Source organism: Euleptes europaea, unplaced genomic scaffold, assembly GCF_029931775.1.
Source record: "Euleptes europaea isolate rEulEur1 unplaced genomic scaffold, rEulEur1.hap1 H_4, whole genome shotgun sequence".
NCBI classification, from domain to species: domain Eukaryota; kingdom Metazoa; phylum Chordata; class Lepidosauria; order Squamata; family Sphaerodactylidae; genus Euleptes; species Euleptes europaea.
In genome coordinates, this window is record NW_026612052.1 from 449,223 (window position 1) to 466,908 (window position 17,686).

Here is a 17,686-nt window from a genome sequence, read left to right on the forward strand (position 1 = left end):
GCATGGGACAAACTTTCCCACCAATTAAAGCCCAGCTTCTCCATTGAGTTACATTGCAAAGATCACATTAAAGTATCTGAACACAGCCACTTTGCCAATGCATTTCAATGGAGGAGGATGGGGGCGACCCCTTCCAGACCCCATAACTCTGGACCCCCTGACCCAATCTTTACCAAACTTGGTGGTTCTTGCAAGGAGAGTCCCTTCATGCTACCCTGAAATGATGGGACTTCTTCCTGCAATAATGCCCCCCAGGAGCCACAAAAAGTCATGAAATGAGTTTAATGGGTTCAAATGGCCGAATTTTTCAGGAATCCCGAATTTAAAGCCGAATTCCTACCTTTACCTGTATAGGAAATTTGGGTTTTGCCGGGGGATGGGGGAGGCCAATAACCTCAAATCCAAATTTTTGCTGGGTTTTTTTTTCAATAGCCCTAGTTATGACCATCTTACCAACCTCTGAAAGCAAGTATTGGCAAGATTTTTATCTTCCTTATTCTTCAACTCTAATTAGGCTGAAAATGACTGGCCCCAAATCACACAATAAGCTTTATTATACAATAGGGATTTGAACCCAGGTCTCTTCAAGCCTAGTCAGGATTTCCATTTAAAATAACACTATTGACCATCTGCTACCATGGTTATGAAATTTCTCTAAACTTCTGGAGTCACATTTAACAGATTCCATATGGAATAAATGTTTGTTTGTTTGTTTTTAAAGTGGTGTGAGAGAATCCCAGTTGGTTCTATTATTCAAATACTTTGCTTAAATATGTCAGGAAAGTCACACAGAGTTAATATACCTATGCTGATGGACTTTCAGTGCAATCCTATGCAGAATTATTCCAGTCGATCCCAACGGAAGTTGGTTTCAGGTAGCCGGCTCAAGGTTGACTCAGCCTTCCATCCTTCCGAGGTCGGTGAAATGAGTACCCAGCTTGCTGGGGGTAAAGGGAAGATGACTGGGGAAGGCACTGGCAAAACCACCCCGCAAACAAAGTCTGCCTTGGAAACGTCGGGATGTGACGTCACCCCATGGGTCAGGAATGACCCGGTGCTTGCACAGGGGACCTTTACCTTTACCTAAGCCCATTGGAGTAACTCTCCTAAGGATTGCACTGTTAGGCAGGTAGGGGTCTGTTATTTTTAAGACTCAACAGATACATCACTGGAGAGGAGACTGATGAAGAAATGGTTTCATACTTCCAGGGGGCAAACGTACCTTGTTAGATTGTTGTTTTGGGAAAATGGCATATCCTTAAGGAATAATAATCACTGAATTAAGAGTCAGCTTTCAAATACACGTGCAAAAGCATCAGAAATGTAATTTGGAGGGTACAAAAGGACAGCAACAGTGGCTCTGACAATTCAGCTGAAATTTCTTATTGTGAGCAGAAATTTACTGGAGTTAAATTGGATGAAGAAAACACCAGTGCTTCACAAGCAAATCAAGCAAGGGAAAGTTGGTAAGTGGATTCATTTTCTAGGATCGATTTGAAATATTTCGGTAATGGTTTCCATTGCTGAGTTTCTTTCCAGTTTCTCACTCATTAGCTTCGGGATGTTATAATTCATTTTCTAAGATAACTGGATTACATACAATGGATGCCATGAAGTACTTTAAACATTTTATGGTAACTGGGGTTTCAGTTTTTAAGAATACTTTTACAAGACCCATACAATGTTGAGATGTGCTTTGGGGCATAGAATCTGAGGAAATATCTCCACAGGATTATGAAGGGGCTTCCATTTTGCATGGTCAGAAACTATTTAGTCATTACAACAATACTTGTATGTACATAGAAGCCTTGCTCCCGTGTCTGTTTGGGACATGGGTGCTCTAATGTCCACAAAGTGCTTCTGCTTACTGCAAGTTCTCTTTCAATCCCTCCAAGGCCTTCCTTGATTAGAGCAATGTGGGTTGAGATCACCACAGATACTTTCTTTGTGCTCCCTTTCTTATTTGCATTGGGGAGCTGTGGAATGATGGATCAGGCTTTCTGACTGGAGAATCCACTGTTACAGTGAGGCTGTTGTATTATATAAGCCACAAGAGGATTTTCTTAGACAATGCAAAGAACAAAGGGGTGGTGGGGAATGCTCCAGTTCAGTTGCTTATACAGTGTATCCCAATCTCTATCACACTAATCTGAAATCATCTATAATGTGCACTAACTACAAGTAACTTTATAAAGGTGAGAACAGAGGCACTTTCCTTATGTTACAGAACAAAATTGAATATACCTCAAATCTATCTATCTATCGTCTATCTATCTATCTGTCTGTCTGTCTGTCTGTCTGTCTGTCTGTCTGTCTGTCTGTCTGTCATCACAAAAACCCATGACGTATGTTAAGCTGAGTGTGACTGGCACAAAGAGCCTGATGGCTGAGGGGGAATTTTAGTCGAGATCCTAGTCTGCCCCTCTAACCAACCCACAATGGACCTCTGAACTAGAAGGCACTCTAATCTTCCTGAGGTCATAAATCACATGTTTGTTTTCAATGCCAGGGAAAAACAGGAAAAAAAGAAAAAGGAAAACAGGAAAAAAAGGACCCAAGCAAACTAACACCGCTGCAAGATTCAGTGGATACTGGTCAAATCATCAGGTAAGCTTTCAGTCCTTCATAGAGTATCACCATTTGGGCAGCTTTTTGGACTGGGAAAAAAACGTATGAAGATTTAAAAACATGTTTCTTGAGCACTGTGCTCCTTCTGAAGAGCTGCTTTCCTAAATCGTATATCTGCTTCAAGGACCTGGCTTCAATAAGAGTCTAAAGGGTGAGATTCCCCCCCTACACACAGACACAATTTGGAGTCTGTTTCAAATGAATTGTTTTGATCAGCAAAGAAATTCAAAGAGATGAGGGACCCGCACAGATATTCTACAGAATGTCAGAATTTCATTCCACAGATGCTCAGAGACAGGCACTATCTTTCCCAGCCTTCCTACCCTCCTGCTAGAGGACCCTAAGATGTATAATGGTGATGATGATGATGACCTCAGTAGCGCATAATGCCATACAGTCAACCCTCCAAAGCAGCCATTTTCTCCAGGGGAACTGAGCATTGTAGTTTAGAGAGCAGTTGTAAGTTTAGAAGATCTCCAGGCTCCATCTGGAAGCCAAAAACCCTACACCCCAACCACCTGCTCCATGATAAATCTGTAGAATACTGATGCTGAGAATTGTTTTGTAGGTAGGGTTGCCAACTCTGGCTGGGGATAAAGGTTGTCCTATTAGAAATTCTGGGATCCCTCATTTTGAGCTTGCATAAAGATCTGTTGCCCCTTTTCTGTGTTTCCCCTCCTAACAGATTAACCCAACATGAGGAAAAACCACAGCATGGTGAATAACTTCCTGTTGCTGGGATTCTCTAACATGCCAGGTCTAGAGGCCTTATTCTTTACTGTTTTCCTCACCATCTATCTACTGACTCTGACTGGGAACAGTCTAATAATCATTGTCACGCTGACTGATCAGACACTCCACAGCCCCATGTATTTCTTTCTTAGGAATCTGAGCTATCTGGAGATCGGTTACACCTCAGTTATTATCCCCCAAATGCTTGAAAATCTCCTGTCAGAGAACAAAACCATTTCATTCCTTGGCTGTGCCTTTCAAATGGGCATCTTCCTTGTCACAGGGGCAGCTGAGTGTTACATTTTGGCTGCCATGGCATATGACCGCTATGTGGCTATTTGCCAACCTCTGCATTACCCTCTTATTATGAGCAGTCAAGTGTGTTATGAGCTTGTTGCCGCCTCCTGGTTGGCTGGTGTTCCAGTGCAACTTGGCCAAACGGTCCTGGTTTTCACCTCTGATTTTTGTGACTCCAAGGAAATCAACCACTTTTTCTGTGACATCCCTGCAATGGTCAACCTTATCTGTGGAGATACCTCTATAAATGAGTTGCTTGCCCAAGTGGAGGTTGCACTACTTGCTGTAATCCCTTTTGCTTTGATCCTCATGTCATATGTATGCATTGCCTGCACTATTCTGAAGATACCATCTGTAGAAGGGAGGCACAAAGCCTTCTCGACATGCTCCTCACATCTTATGGTGGTGGTGGTTTTCTATGGCTCTGGAATGGCAGTGTATTTGAAACCAAAGTCAAGTCACTCTCTGGAGATGGACAAATTCCTATCTCTCTTCTATACCATCCTGCCACCATTGATAAACCCTCTTATTTACACTCTGAGGAACAAGGAGGTCAAAGAGGCACTTGGGAAAGTACTTGTCCTTCTTCACCTACAAGAAACAAATAAACACAGAAAGAATGGGAATAATAGAACACTTGGTCATATTCCTGCTCAGTAAGCTCTGATATAACAATTGCCATGTCCACTATTTTATTATGTGCCTAGCTCTATGACAACCATTTTACTTTCTCCCTTCCCAAACATGAATTTTTGGAAATGTGTATATAATATATGGATTTATGATGATTAGGGGTAATGTGATGTTTTAGTGTCATTCTATCTAATTCTAAAATGTTGCTGGCTTGTGTGGATAGCTAAATCTATGCAACTGGGCCATCCATAGCTATCTATGGCCTGGGGAGCCCCAAGGGTCTTCTGAACAATCTAAATCTTTCAATGCAAAAATGGATCAAAAAATTATGCCTATTCTGATCTGAGCCATTGTTCTGAATTCCCACAGCCACCATAATACATGTTGAAACACCCACCTTGTGATAGGGCAGCCAAGATGACAAGAAGGAGGATGCAATAGTGGAAGTGGTGAGAGGGAGAGGCAACAGCAGGTGTGGGTAAGGATGCTGATGAGAGGGGCAGCAACAGCAAGCAGCAGGAAGGAGAAGCTGCACCAGTAGCAGGAAGGAACGAGTAACGTGAAACATGGAATTTCCTCTCTGCTGCGAGTCCTTGTGGGTCCCTCATTTGTTCCATTAGAAATACTGTATTTGAGTGGATGGATATATGTATATATAATATCAGAGTATACACACTATTTCTTGCATTAACCTTTTATTATTTTAAGTACTTTTTGCTGAAACATGTTTGTTCTACTGCTGAACTACTTATGGGAACTATCTCATTTGATGGTTGACAGTTTTATGCTGGTGGTTGTATTCCTTTAGTGGATTATGGTTGTAATCCTAAAAAACACTTTTCTGGGAGTAAACCTCATTGAATAAAATGGAACTTCTGAGTACATTCACTTAGGCTTGCTCCCTCCACGTTTTATATGGCTTTCCATTGATTTTCCAGGCAATGAGTGCTTTTATAATCTGATATTTGTATATTCTATTGTAAACAGCTTTGAGGAATGAAATCTACATAAATAAAAGGATCTGTCCATCTGGGGCATCAGAAAATGAAGCTAGGAGTCTCAACATTGGCAACCAGCTTCAGGATGATCATGGGAGTTGCAGTGCCAAACATGTAGTGAAATGGAACATCCTGGACCCTGACGTTCCCAGAAACCCTCAGCATGGTTTACTTTGGGAGGCATAACTCATCTGAAAATAATGCTAGGAACCTCAAAATTAGTCACTGGCTTTAGAAAGATGGTGGGAGTAGCAATGCCCCAAATGAATCTCATTGTCCACATTATCAACAGACCATCCCCCACATCAATTGATGCAAAAGTTGTCTGTGGAATCAGTAAATCACCCCCAAAGCTATGCATTTGAAAATAGACCCCCAAGTTCAGGAGGATGATGGGAGTTGCAGTGACAAAAATAAAGGGACTGGGAACATTCTGGCCCAGGTAATCTCCAATATCTCTCTGATGGTATGTACAATGGAAGCAAAGGTGTCCTTGGCAGATAAAAGTCATCAGATAATAAGGTTAGGAGCCTTAAAATTTCCCAATAGCTTCAGGATGATGATGGGAGTTGCAGTGCCAAAAATAGAGGGAACCAGAACATCCTGGCCTGGCTGATCCCCAAATCCCACCCCCCTTCATCACTCTATTTGCAATGGAAGCTGAGGTTGTACCATTCCATTGATGTCATGTGCATAACCCAGGACCCTTAGTGATTAAAAATAAATGTGTGGTTAAAAAGAAATGTGTGTCTGTGAGAAAGTGGCCATCTTCTCATTTGGTCTACAATCACATATGTGGGAAACCTGAGTGTAGAAAATAAACCTCTCTTTTTCGATCTCTTTCTCCTATGCTAAAAGGAACTGCTTATTTAGGTTTGAAAATCTCTCACCAATCTCTTGTATTCCTCAACTTGAGAGAAGGGCTACTTTCCAGGTTCTCAGACATATAATGACTTAACGTTATTATTATTTTTACATTGAACATAATAGTTCCCTGCATTAGGTGACGAGACTCCCCTTCTATTGGTACTACTTTAATGCAGAGTTACAACCTTCTTGCCAACCACTGAAGGCAACTATTTTTAAGATTTTTATCCCCCTTATTCTTCAACTCTAGGCTGAAAATGACTGGCCCCAAATCACGCAATAAGCCTTATTACAGAGTAGGGGTTTGAATCCAGGTCTCTCCTAGCCTAGTCAAGCCTTACAATTAAAATAACACTATTGACCATCTGCTACCCTGGTTATGACATTCCTCTAAACTTCTGGAGTCACATTTAAAATTTATAAAAAATATCTCTGTGGAACAAAAAACTTTTTTAAAAAAAAAGAAGGGTGAGAGAATCTCAGTTGGCTCTGTTATTCTAAACCTTTGCTTAAATATGTCAGCCACACAGAGCTAATGCACCTCTGCTGACGAATTTACAGTGCAATCCTAAACAGAGCTACTCCATTCTAAGCCCATTGTAATGAATAGGCTTGGATGGGAATAACTCTCGTTAGGATTGCAGTGTTGGCAGGTAAGGCATTTTGAAGATGCAACATATACATCACTAGAGACTGATGTAGAAATGGTTTCATACTTCCAGTGGGCAAATGTACCTTGTTAGATTGTTGTTTCTGGAAAATGGTGCATCCTTGAGGAATAATATCCACTGAATCAGGAGTCAGCTTTCAAATAAACATGCAAAAGCATCAGAATTGTCATTTGGAGGGTACGAAAGGAGAGCACACAACAGTGGTTCTACCAATTCAACTGAAACACTGTTTCTTATTGTGACCTGAAATTTACTGGAGTTAAATTGGATGAAGAAAACACTAGAGCTTCACAAGCAAATCAAGCAAGGGAAAGTTGGTAAGAGGATTCATTTTCTAGGGTCAATTCAGGATACATCTGTAATGGTGTCCATCACTGAGTTTCTTTTCAGTTTCTCACACATTATCTTTGGGCTGTTATAATTCATTTTCTAAGATACCTGGATTACAATCCAATTAATGCCATGAAGTACTTTGAACATTGTATGGTCACTGGGGTTCCAGTTTCTAAGACTGCTTTCTAAGACTATAACATTGAGAAAATGTGTTTTGAGGCACAGAATTAGAGGAGATATAGCCACAGGATTATGAAGAGACCACCATTGTGCAAGGTCAGAAATGAACTATTCCGTCATTACAACAATACTTGTATGCACATAGAAGCCTTACTCTAGTGTCTGTTTGGGACATGAGTACTCTAATGTCCACACAGTGCTTCTGCTTACTGCAAGTTCTCTTTCAATCCCTCCAAAGCCTTCCTTGATTAGAGCAACGTGGGTTGAGATCACCACAGATACTTTCTTCACACTCCCTTTCTTACTTGCATTGGGGAGCTGTAGAATGATGGATCAGGCTTTCTGACTGGAGAACTGCTGTGACAGTGAGGCTGTTGTATTATATAAGCCCCAAGATGATTCTCTTAAACAATGCAAGGAACAAAGGGGGGCAAAAACATGCCCCTGTTCAGTTGTTTGTATGGTGCATCCCTATCTCTATCCCACTAAACTGAAATCAACCATAAAATGCACTAACTATAAGTAACTTTACAAAGGTGAGCACAAAGGCACTTTCCTCATGTTGAATATACCTCAAACCTTTTTTTGAGGAGAAATAACTATTCATCTGACTGTCTGTCTGTCTGTCTAACTTTAAACTCACCATTCTGGCCAGGAGCTCAGGGCTGCATACCTGACTACTCTACACCCCCACCCCCCACACAATTGGTCATCACAAAAATGCTTGAGGTATATTAAGTTGATTGTGACTTGCCCAAAGAACCTGATGTCTGAGGGGGAATTTTAGTCCAGATCCTAGTCTGCTCCTGTAACCACTCCACAATGGACCTCTGAACTAGAAGGTGCTCTAATCTTCCTGAGGTCACGAATGACATGTTTTTTTTCAATGCTAGGGAAAAACAGGACAAAAGAAAAGGAACAACGGGAGGGGGGGACCCGAGCAAACTAACAACGCTGCAAGATTCAGTGGATACTGGTCAAATAATCAGGTAAGCTTTCAGTCCTTCGTAGATTGTCACCACTTGGGGTAGTTTTTTAGACAGGGGAAAAATGTATGAAGATTTAAGAACATGTTTCTTCAGCACTGTGCTCCTTCTGAAGAGCTGCTTTCCTAAATCGTATATCGGCTTCAATAAGAGTCTAAAGGGTCTAAAGAGTCTAAAGGGCCTGGCTTCAATAAGAGTCTAAAGGGTGAGATCTCCCCCCTACACACAGACACAATTTGGAGTCTGTTTCAAATAAATTGTTTTGATCAGCAAAGAAATTCAAAGAAATGAGGGACCAGCATGGATATTCTACAAAATGTCAGACTTTCGTTCCACAGATGCTCAGAGACAGGCACTGTATTTCCCAGCCTTCCTACCCTCCTGCTAGAGGACCCTAAGATGTAAAATGGTGATGATGATGATGACCTCAGCAGTGCATAATGCCATACAGTCAACCCTCCAAAGCAGCCATTTTCTCCAGGGGAACTGATTTTTGTAGTTTAGAGAGCAGTTGTGATTCTAGGAGATCTCCAGGCCCCAAATGGAGGCCAAAAGCCTTACACCCAAACCACCTGCTCCATGATAAAACTGAAGCATACTGATGCTGAGAATTGTTTTTGTAGGTACGGTTGCCATCTCTAGGTGGGGATAAAGGTTGTCCTATTAGAAATTCTGGGTTCCCTCATTTTGAGCTTGCATAAAGATCTGTTGACTTTTCTGTGAATTCCCTCCTAACAGATTAACCCAACATGAGAAAAAACCAGAGCATGGTGAATAACTTCCTGTTGCTGGGATTCTCTAACATGCCAGGTCTAGAGGCCTTATTCTTTACTGTTTTCCTCACCATCTATCTACTGACTCTGACTGGGAACAGTCTAATAATCATTGTCACGCTGACTGATCAGACACTCCACAGCCCTATGTATTTCTTTCTTAGGAATCTGAGCTTTCTGGAGATCGGTTACACCTCAGTTACTATTCCCCAAATGCTTGAAAATCTCCTGTCAGAGGACAAAAGTATTTCATTCCTTGGCTGTGCCTTTCAAATGAGCAGCTTCCTCATCACAGGGGCAGCTGAGTGTTATATTTTAGTTGCCATGGCATATGACCGCTATGTGGCTATTTGTCAACCTCTGCATTACCCTTTTATTATGAGCAGTAGAGTATGTTATGTGCTGGTTGCAGCCTCCTGGTTGGCTGGTGTTCCAGTGCAACTTGGCCAAACTTTCTTGGTTTTCACCTCTGATTTTTGTGACTCCAATGAAATCAACCACTTTTTCTGTGACATCCCTGCGATGGTCAACCTTATCTGCGGAGAAACCTCTATCAATGAACTGGTTGCCCAAGTGGAGGTTGCACTACTTGGCGTGATCCCTTTTGCTTTGATCCTCATGTCATATATATGCATTGCCTCTACTATTCTGAAGATACCAGCTGTAGAAGGGAGGCACAAGGCCTTCTCGACATGCTCCTCACATCTGATGGTGGTGGTGCTTTTGTATGGCTCTGGAATGGCAGTGTATTTGAAGCCAAAGTCAAGTCACTCTCTGGAGATGGACAAATTCCTGTCACTCTTCTATAGCATCCTGCCACCATTGATAAACCCTCTTATTTACACTTTGAGGAACAAGGAGGTCAAAGAGGCACTTGGGAAAGTACTTTTCCTTCTTCACCTACAAGAAACAAGTAAACACAGAAAGAATGGGAATAATAGAACACTTGGTCATATTCCTGCTTAGTAAGCTCTGATATAACAATTGCCATGTCCACTGTTTCGTTATGTGCATGGGCCGTGCTGAAAGCCTACCTCTATGACAACCATTTTACTTCCATGGATATTTCTCCCTTCCCATACATGAATTCCTGGAAATGTATATATAATATATGGATTTTCTATGATTAGGGAAAATGTGATGTTTTGCAATCACTGTATCTGATTCTAAAATGTTGCTCTCCTGTGTGAATAGCTAAATCCATGTAACTGAGCCATCCATAGCTATCTATGAGGATTCTGCAAAACCTGGGTAGCCCCAAGGGTCTTATGAACAACCTAAATAAAGCATTATTTTGGGACTGTGCAAATGACAAAGAAATTAAGGCCATTCTGATCTCAACCATCATTTTGGGTTTCCATAGCCACCACAATGCATGTGGAAATGCCCAGCTTGTGATGTGGCAGCCAGGATGACAAGGAGGTGGATACAATAGTGACAGTATTGAGTGGGAGAGGCATGAGCAGGTGGGGGTAAGGATGCTGATGAGAGGGGCAACAACAGAAAACAGAAGGAAGGAGAAGCAGCACCAGTGGCAGGAAGGAACAAGTAATGGGAAATATGGAATTTCCTCTTTGCTGCAAGTCCTTGTGGGTACCTCGTTTGTTCCCTAAAAGAAAGAAAAAAGAAATTACTGTATTTGAGTAGATGGAGATATATATAGTCAGAGTATATGAACTGTTTCTTCCTTTAACTTTTTATCGTTTTAAGTACTACTTGCTGAAACATGAGTATTCTACTGCTGAACTAGATATGGGAACTATTTCATTTGATGTTTGACATTTTTATACTGCTGGTGGTATTCCTTTAGTGGATTATGGCTGTAATCCTAAAAACACTTTTCTGGGAGTAAACCTCATTGAATAAAATGGAACTTACTCCTGAGTAGACCTGCTTAGGCTTTCTCCCTTCATGTTTTAAATGGCTTTCTATAGATTTTCCGGACAATAAGTGCTTTTATAGTCTGATGTTTGTATATTTATATTCAGTTGTAAATGGCTTTGAGGTATGCAATCTATATAAATAAAAGGATCTGTCCATCTGAGGTATGCCTAACTCATCAGAAAATGAAGCTAGGAGTCTCGACATTGGCAATCAGCTTCAGGATGATCATGGGAGTTGCAGTGCCAAACATGAATTGAAATGGAACATCCTGGACCCTGAAGTCCCCAGAAACCCTCAGCATGGTTTACTTTGGGAGGCATAACTCATCCAAAACTAATGCTAGGAACCTCAAAATGGGTCACTGGCTTCAGAATGATGGTGGGTGTAGCAATGCCCCAAATGAAACTCATTGTCCAGAATATCAACAGACCCTCCCCCCCACCCATGTCAATTGAAGCAAACATTGTTCGTGGAAGCCATAACTCATCCAAAAAGAAAGGTACATGTTTGAAAATAGACCAAGTTCAGAATGATGATGGGAGCTGCAGTGCCAAAAATAAAGGGAATGGGGACATTCTGGCCCAGGTTATCTCCAATAGCCCCCTGATGCTATGTACAATGGAAGCAAAGGTTGTCTGCGGCAAGCAGAGGTCATCAGAAAATAAGGTTAGGAGCCTTAAAATTTCCCAATAGCGTCAGGATGATCATGGGAGTTGCGGTGCCAAAAATGGAGGGAACCAGAACATCCTGGCCTGGCTGATCCGCAAATCCCATCCTCCTCCATCACTCTATTTGCAATGGAAGCTGAGGTTGTACCATTCCATTGAGGTCATGTGCATAACCCAGGACCCTTAGAGGTTAAAAAGAAATGTGTGCTTAAAAAGAAATGTGTGTCTGTGAGAAAGTGGTCATCTTCTCATTTGGTCTACAATCACATATGTGGGAAACCTGAGTGTAGGAAATAAACCTCTTTTTTTCAATCTCTTGCTCCTGTTCTAGAAGGAGCTGCTTATTTAGGTTTAAACATACCAGTTTGAAGGAGGTGACACACATAAAGATTCTGAAGAATTATTTAAACAAATGGATGAAACACGTAGACAAGTAAATAACAGAATACTAAGCTCCAGGATATATTGATGCAGAGAGAGAGGGTTTATTGAGTGAGACATAAAATACACTCAAATAGAACACTATAGAGCAAGAGCATGAAATAGCACTGGATACTAGAATATCCACAGCAAATGTAAATATTCCACATGCCTACACTCTTATGCAACATGAACATGCATGAAAGAGTAGACTGGGGATTTAGAGAAAAGCTGCAGTAGGAAAAACAGAGAGATAGATTACATATCATATCATTAGGATCCTGAATTGAGAAGTTATTTAGCAAATCTCCAAGCATCCAGTCAGCTGATGGCCTTTGAACCTATTAACCCTTTTAAGGTACTCATTTGGGTACAGACAGATACGTGCAAGGGATAAGGATCATGCTTGGTATTAGACTCATGCATTTCTTTCATTATGAATTGCAATAATTACAAAACTGTGTTCCATAATCGTCATAATTAAGATGAAAATGAAACATATTCCCTACATGTAAATTGGCAGTTAGATGTGCCAGGAAGCAGGTAGGTGGACACAGGCCATCTGAAAACAATTCAGTATGTGCTTGAAAGGTTACAGGCAGGACTTAGGAACTACCATTATAGAGCTGATGGGATCTAAAAACCATCTGGCTGTTTTCACTGTAGGCGCTTAAAGAGAGCTGGCCAGAACCTTCCTACTCTGACAACCTGCAATGATGATTCACCAATATCCTCCTCTAAGAGCTCAAGATACCTGCAGCCTAGGATTGCCAACCTCCAGGTGGTGGCTGGAGATCTTTTGCTATTGCAACTGATCTCTAGCTGATAGAGATCAGTTCACCTGGAGAAAATGGCTGCTTTGGCAACTGGACAATATGGCATTGAAATCCCTCTCTCCAAACCCTGCCCTTCTCATGCTCCATCCCCAAAACATCCAGGTATTTCCCAACCTGGACCTGGCAACCTTACTACAGCCTCGGCCCGAACTGAAAATCAGCCGAATTTCCCCTGATTCGGTGGTTTTTAGTTCGGGAGGAACCGAACTCAAAACTGGCGGGCAACCGGGGGGGGGCCGAATTCAGCGAGTTCGGGAGTTCGCGAATAAATTCAGCAAAATCAGTAAGCAGCATAACTGTCAGTAAGCAGCATTCTCCTCCCCCGGCCAATCGGTGGGCAAGCTGGGTCTTCTTCTGGCCAATCAGTCAGGATTGAGTACTGGAGGAATCAGCTGATGTGCGGCCCGGCCAGGGAGAGAGAGAGAGAGAGCGAAATCCTTGTGTGTGTGGGGGGGGTGCTTGTGCACATTTGCTCCTTTCTGTGGCTGCAGGGGGCGTATTTTGGGGGGTACAGACACAAAACTTTTAGTGGAGCTTCAGATGAAGCTTCTTAAGATACCCCCCAAGTTTTGTAAACATTGGGTCAGGGGGTCCCGAGATATGGGCTCCCCCCTTTTTATTTCCATGGCTGCAGGGGGTGCATTTTGGGGGGTACAAACCCCAAACTTTTAGTGGAGCTTCAGATGAAGCTTCTTAAGATACCCCCCAAGTTTTGTAAACATTGGGTCAGGGGGTCTCGAGATATGGGCTCTCCCCCTTTTCCCTCCCCCCTTTTTCCATTTATGTGGCTGCAGGGGGCGCTTTTTTGGCGATATAGCCCCCAAACTTTTAGCATAGCTTCAGACAGTTATTCTTAAGATACCACCCAAGTTTTGTAAAGATGGGTTCAGTGGGGGCAGAAATATCGCCTCCCCCCTTTTCTCTTTCCGTGGCTGCAGGGGGCGCATTTTTGGGGGTGCAGATCCCAAACTTTGAGCGGAGTTTCAGACCAGTGTTCTTAAGAGACCACCCAAGTTTTGTGAACATTGGGTCAGGGGGTCCCGAGATATGGGCTTTCCCCTTTCCCCTTTCCCCTTTTCCCTATTGGGATGAATGGATCAGCGAGCTGATCCTGTGTGCATCTTCTCCAGAGCAAAACGTCCCGTGCCTAATTGGAATCATCTTGGATTACAAGTCCTCCCCAGCCCCTCCTGATGGAACAGAAGACAGCCACAGTAAGACCCCTTTGGGGGCTTTAATCTATAACTTTTCTCCTGTGTATGTGTGTGTGTGTGGGGGGAAAGCAGAGTCTGTGTGTGTGTGGGGAGGGAGCACTTTCTGTGGGTGGGGGGGAAGCCAAAGGGGGCTGTCGTCGGTTCTGCCTGGGGTGTGTGTTCCCCCTCGAGTCTCTCGCTCCCTGGTTTGAGGGGGGAGGTTTCAGTTGTGTGTCTTCTGGTTTTTCCCTGTTGCAAAGGTGTTGTTTTACAAGGTTGAGTTGCTTTGCAAACTGTTGTCGGGGCTGGGAGCTTTGTGCGTGGGCGGCAAGCTCTGCTGAGAGATGCACATTAAGGGTGGGGGGGACCCCTTTCAGGGCACATATCTCAGCCCCCCTGACCCAATCTTTACAAAACTTGGGGAGTCTTTCAATAAACGTCCTTTGAAGCTCTGCTGAAAGTTTGGGACCTCTAACCCCAAAAATTCCCCCCCCCCCAGAGCCACGGAAAGGCGCGATTGTGTTTTTAATGGCTTTATTCGGCCGAATTTTTTTTCTGAACTTTGAATTCCCGCCGAATTGAACGGATCCGAAGTGGGGGAGTTCGGACTTCGGCACATCCCGAATCTAAACAGGCCGAATTCGGCCGAATCTGAACTATACCGAATTTTTTAAAATTCAACAGCCCTACTACAGCCATATACTCTACCTCCTGCTATCTTACTGCATGGAATGGATCGTATCCTTATCTGCTATGGAAGGCCTGGAATAGTGCAAGATACTCAGCTTTTGAAGCAAAAATTGGTGAGACATTCAGAATTTTGCAGAAATCTAGATCTGTTAATTTGAGAGGCAATTTTGTCCATGTAGTTCATTTACCAGATTTAATACAACCTGGAAGAGAGAGAAAAATTACCATAGATGCCTGAAATCCCACTCATATTGTATATAAAACATATATCCTGATCGCTGTTTAGTGCTATGGCATGAAACAACTTGCATGAAATGCTATGGCATGAAACAACTTGCATGAAATGCTATGGCATGAAACAACTTGCTAAAGCTGCCGAATGATAATTAAATGATCTATGAAGGGGTTATTGGTTTGTTTGTTTGCTTGCTTGCTTACAAAATTTATCCGCCAAAGCAGCTAACAATTAAAAATATACATGATAAAAATACATGATGAAACCATTAAAATAAACCTCTCACAAAAATACCTCATTACAACAACTTGAAAAAGAGTTTAAAAAGAGAGTTAAAATACTTATGAGACAGTTAAATACATATAAAATATAAAACATTGGTTAGGAGGAAGAGATAGGGTTGTCAACCTCCAAGTACTAGCTGGAGATCTCCTGCTATTACAACCGATCTCCAGCCAATAAAGATCAGTTCACCAGGAAAAATGGCTGCTTTTGCAGTTGGACTCTATAGCATTGAACCCCCAAACCCCACCCTCCTACACCCACCTCCCCAAACCCCATCCTCCTACACCCACCAGCATGGTGGAGTGGTTAAGAACGGTGGTTTGGAGCGGTGGACTCTGATCTGGAGAACTGGGTTTGAGCGGCAGATGCTAATCTGAAGAATCAGGTTGGTTCTCCTACACATGAATCCAGCTGGGTGACCTTGGGCTAGTCACAGCTCCTTCAGCCCCACCTACCTCAAAGGGTGTCTATTGTGGGGAGGGGAAGGGAAAGTGATTGTTAGCCAGTTTGATTAAGTGGTAGAGAAAGTCAGCATATAAAAACCAACTCTTCTTCTTCCCTCCTCGGGCTCTACTCCAAAAAACTGCCCATTGGTGGCAAAGAGGAACCTAGGGCTGTTGAAAAAAAAAATCGGTATAGTTCGGATTCGGCTGAATTCGGCCCGTTTTAATTTGGACCGTGCCGAAGTCCGAACTCCCTCGCTTCGGATCCCTGGATATTCGGGGCGATCTGGAGTTCGGAGGGAAATTCGGCCCCCGCGCGCCTTCAGGGGGATTCCCTGAAGGCGCTCGGGGGCCCTTTAAACAGATCTGCGCCTCCCAGCTGGGAGGCGCAGATCTATTTAAAGCCCCCCCAGCCCTGCCGGGACTCCCGGCAGGGCTGGCGGGGGGCTGGCAAGACCAGACCCCCACACACACACCCTTCCAGCCCTGCCAGGACTCCCGGAAGGGCTGGGGGGGGCTTCAAACAGATCTGCGCCTCCTGGCCAGAAGCTCCCTGGAGGCACGCGGCGGGTCTTTAAACAGATCTGCACCTCCCGGCCGGGAGGCGCAGATCTGTTTGAAGCCCCCCCCAGCCCTGCCGGGAGTCCCAGCAGGGCTGGAAGGGGGTGTGGGGGAGTCTGGGCTTGCCAGCCCCCCACCAGCCCTGCCGGGAGTCCCAGCAAGGCTGGGGGGGGGCTTTAAATAGATCTGCGCCTCCTGGGAAAGGGGGGACCTGGCAACCCAACCAAGGGACAACCTTAGCTCATCATCCTTGTGTGCTGTTTACTATGTGGCCATAGTCTACCTAGGGTCCTTATGTGGTCCTTCTCAAGGTGGCACTTCCTGCTGCATGTCTGTCTGGAATGCCATAAGGCAAGCAAAACAACTGACCAGGCATTGATGTTCTAACACAAAACAGCTACCAGCCTCTTCAGTAGATGTTACTGGGCTGGCTGGCATCAAAAGGTCACCAGAGTTGATCTGTGGCTGCCAATTTATGTACATCTGTGGCTCTCAATTTATGTACATATGCATGTCAAGATGCAGCCATCACCCACATACTAAATATTTGACACATAGAGCTGTTGAGTAGGGGGATACAACCTAAAAAACAAAACAAAACAAACCTCTAATTGTATGTATGCACATTTATTTTTAACATGTCCCTCAAATAAGGAAACAATAGGTACAGTGATTTTTCTAGTGACAGGTATCAAAAAAACAGAGGCTGATATGTAGCAGTTGAAGTAAATGTATTGTTATCCGGGCTGTGTAACCGTGGTCTTGGTATTTTCTTTCCTGACGTTTTGCCAGCAACTGTGGCAGGCAACTGAAGGACAGTGTCTCTCAGTGTCAAGTGTGTAGGAAGAGTAATATATAGTCAGAAAGGGGTTGGGTTTGAGCTGAATCATTGTCCTGCAAAAAGTAACAACGGTAATGTGCTAATCATTATCCTGTAAGTATCAAGATAATGTGCTAATACTTACAGGACAATGATTAGCACATTAGCTTTGATACTTTTTGCAGGACAATGATTCAGCTCAAACCCAACCCCTTTCTGACTATATATTACTCTTCCTACACACTTGACACTGAAAGACGCTGTCCTTCAGGGTTACTCCTCTGAAGATGCCTGCCACAGCTGCTGGCGAAACATCAGGAAAGAAAATACCAAGACCACGGTCACACAGCCCGGATAACCTACAAGAACTAATGAACTCTGACCGTGAAAGCCTTCGACAATAAATGTATTGTAATTCAAAATTAACTTAAAATGCACTTTGCCCATTTTCAGTGTATTAGAAAAACAGATGTACTGGCATTAACAGCCTGTTTATTCTTCGCTGAAAAGTAAATCTATTTTCAAACTCTGTTTAGTACATAATCATTAGGGC

General features: G+C 43.1%; 2 protein-coding genes across 2 annotated transcripts; both read left to right on the plus strand.

Annotated features, from left to right (window-relative positions):
- Positions 1-3,324: 3,324 nt before the first annotated feature.
- LOC130493023 (olfactory receptor 10A2-like) lies at positions 3,325-4,317 on the plus strand. The gene has a single exon (XM_056866797.1). The coding sequence runs from the start codon at positions 3,325-3,327 to the stop codon at positions 4,315-4,317; it is 993 nt and encodes a 330-aa protein (XP_056722775.1).
- A 4,757-nt stretch (positions 4,318-9,074) lies between these two features.
- Positions 9,075-10,064, plus strand: LOC130493024 (olfactory receptor 10C1-like). The gene has a single exon (XM_056866798.1). It carries the CDS (start codon positions 9,075-9,077, stop codon positions 10,062-10,064), a length of 990 nt encoding a protein of 329 aa, XP_056722776.1.
- The last annotated feature ends 7,622 nt before the right edge of the window (positions 10,065-17,686 follow it).

Coding starts and splice junctions, on each gene's coding strand:
- LOC130493023 (XM_056866797.1), top strand. CDS start 3,325: ATGAGGAAAAACCACAGCATGGTGAATAACTTCCTGTTGCTGGGATTC.
- LOC130493024 (XM_056866798.1), top strand. CDS start 9,075: ATGAGAAAAAACCAGAGCATGGTGAATAACTTCCTGTTGCTGGGATTC.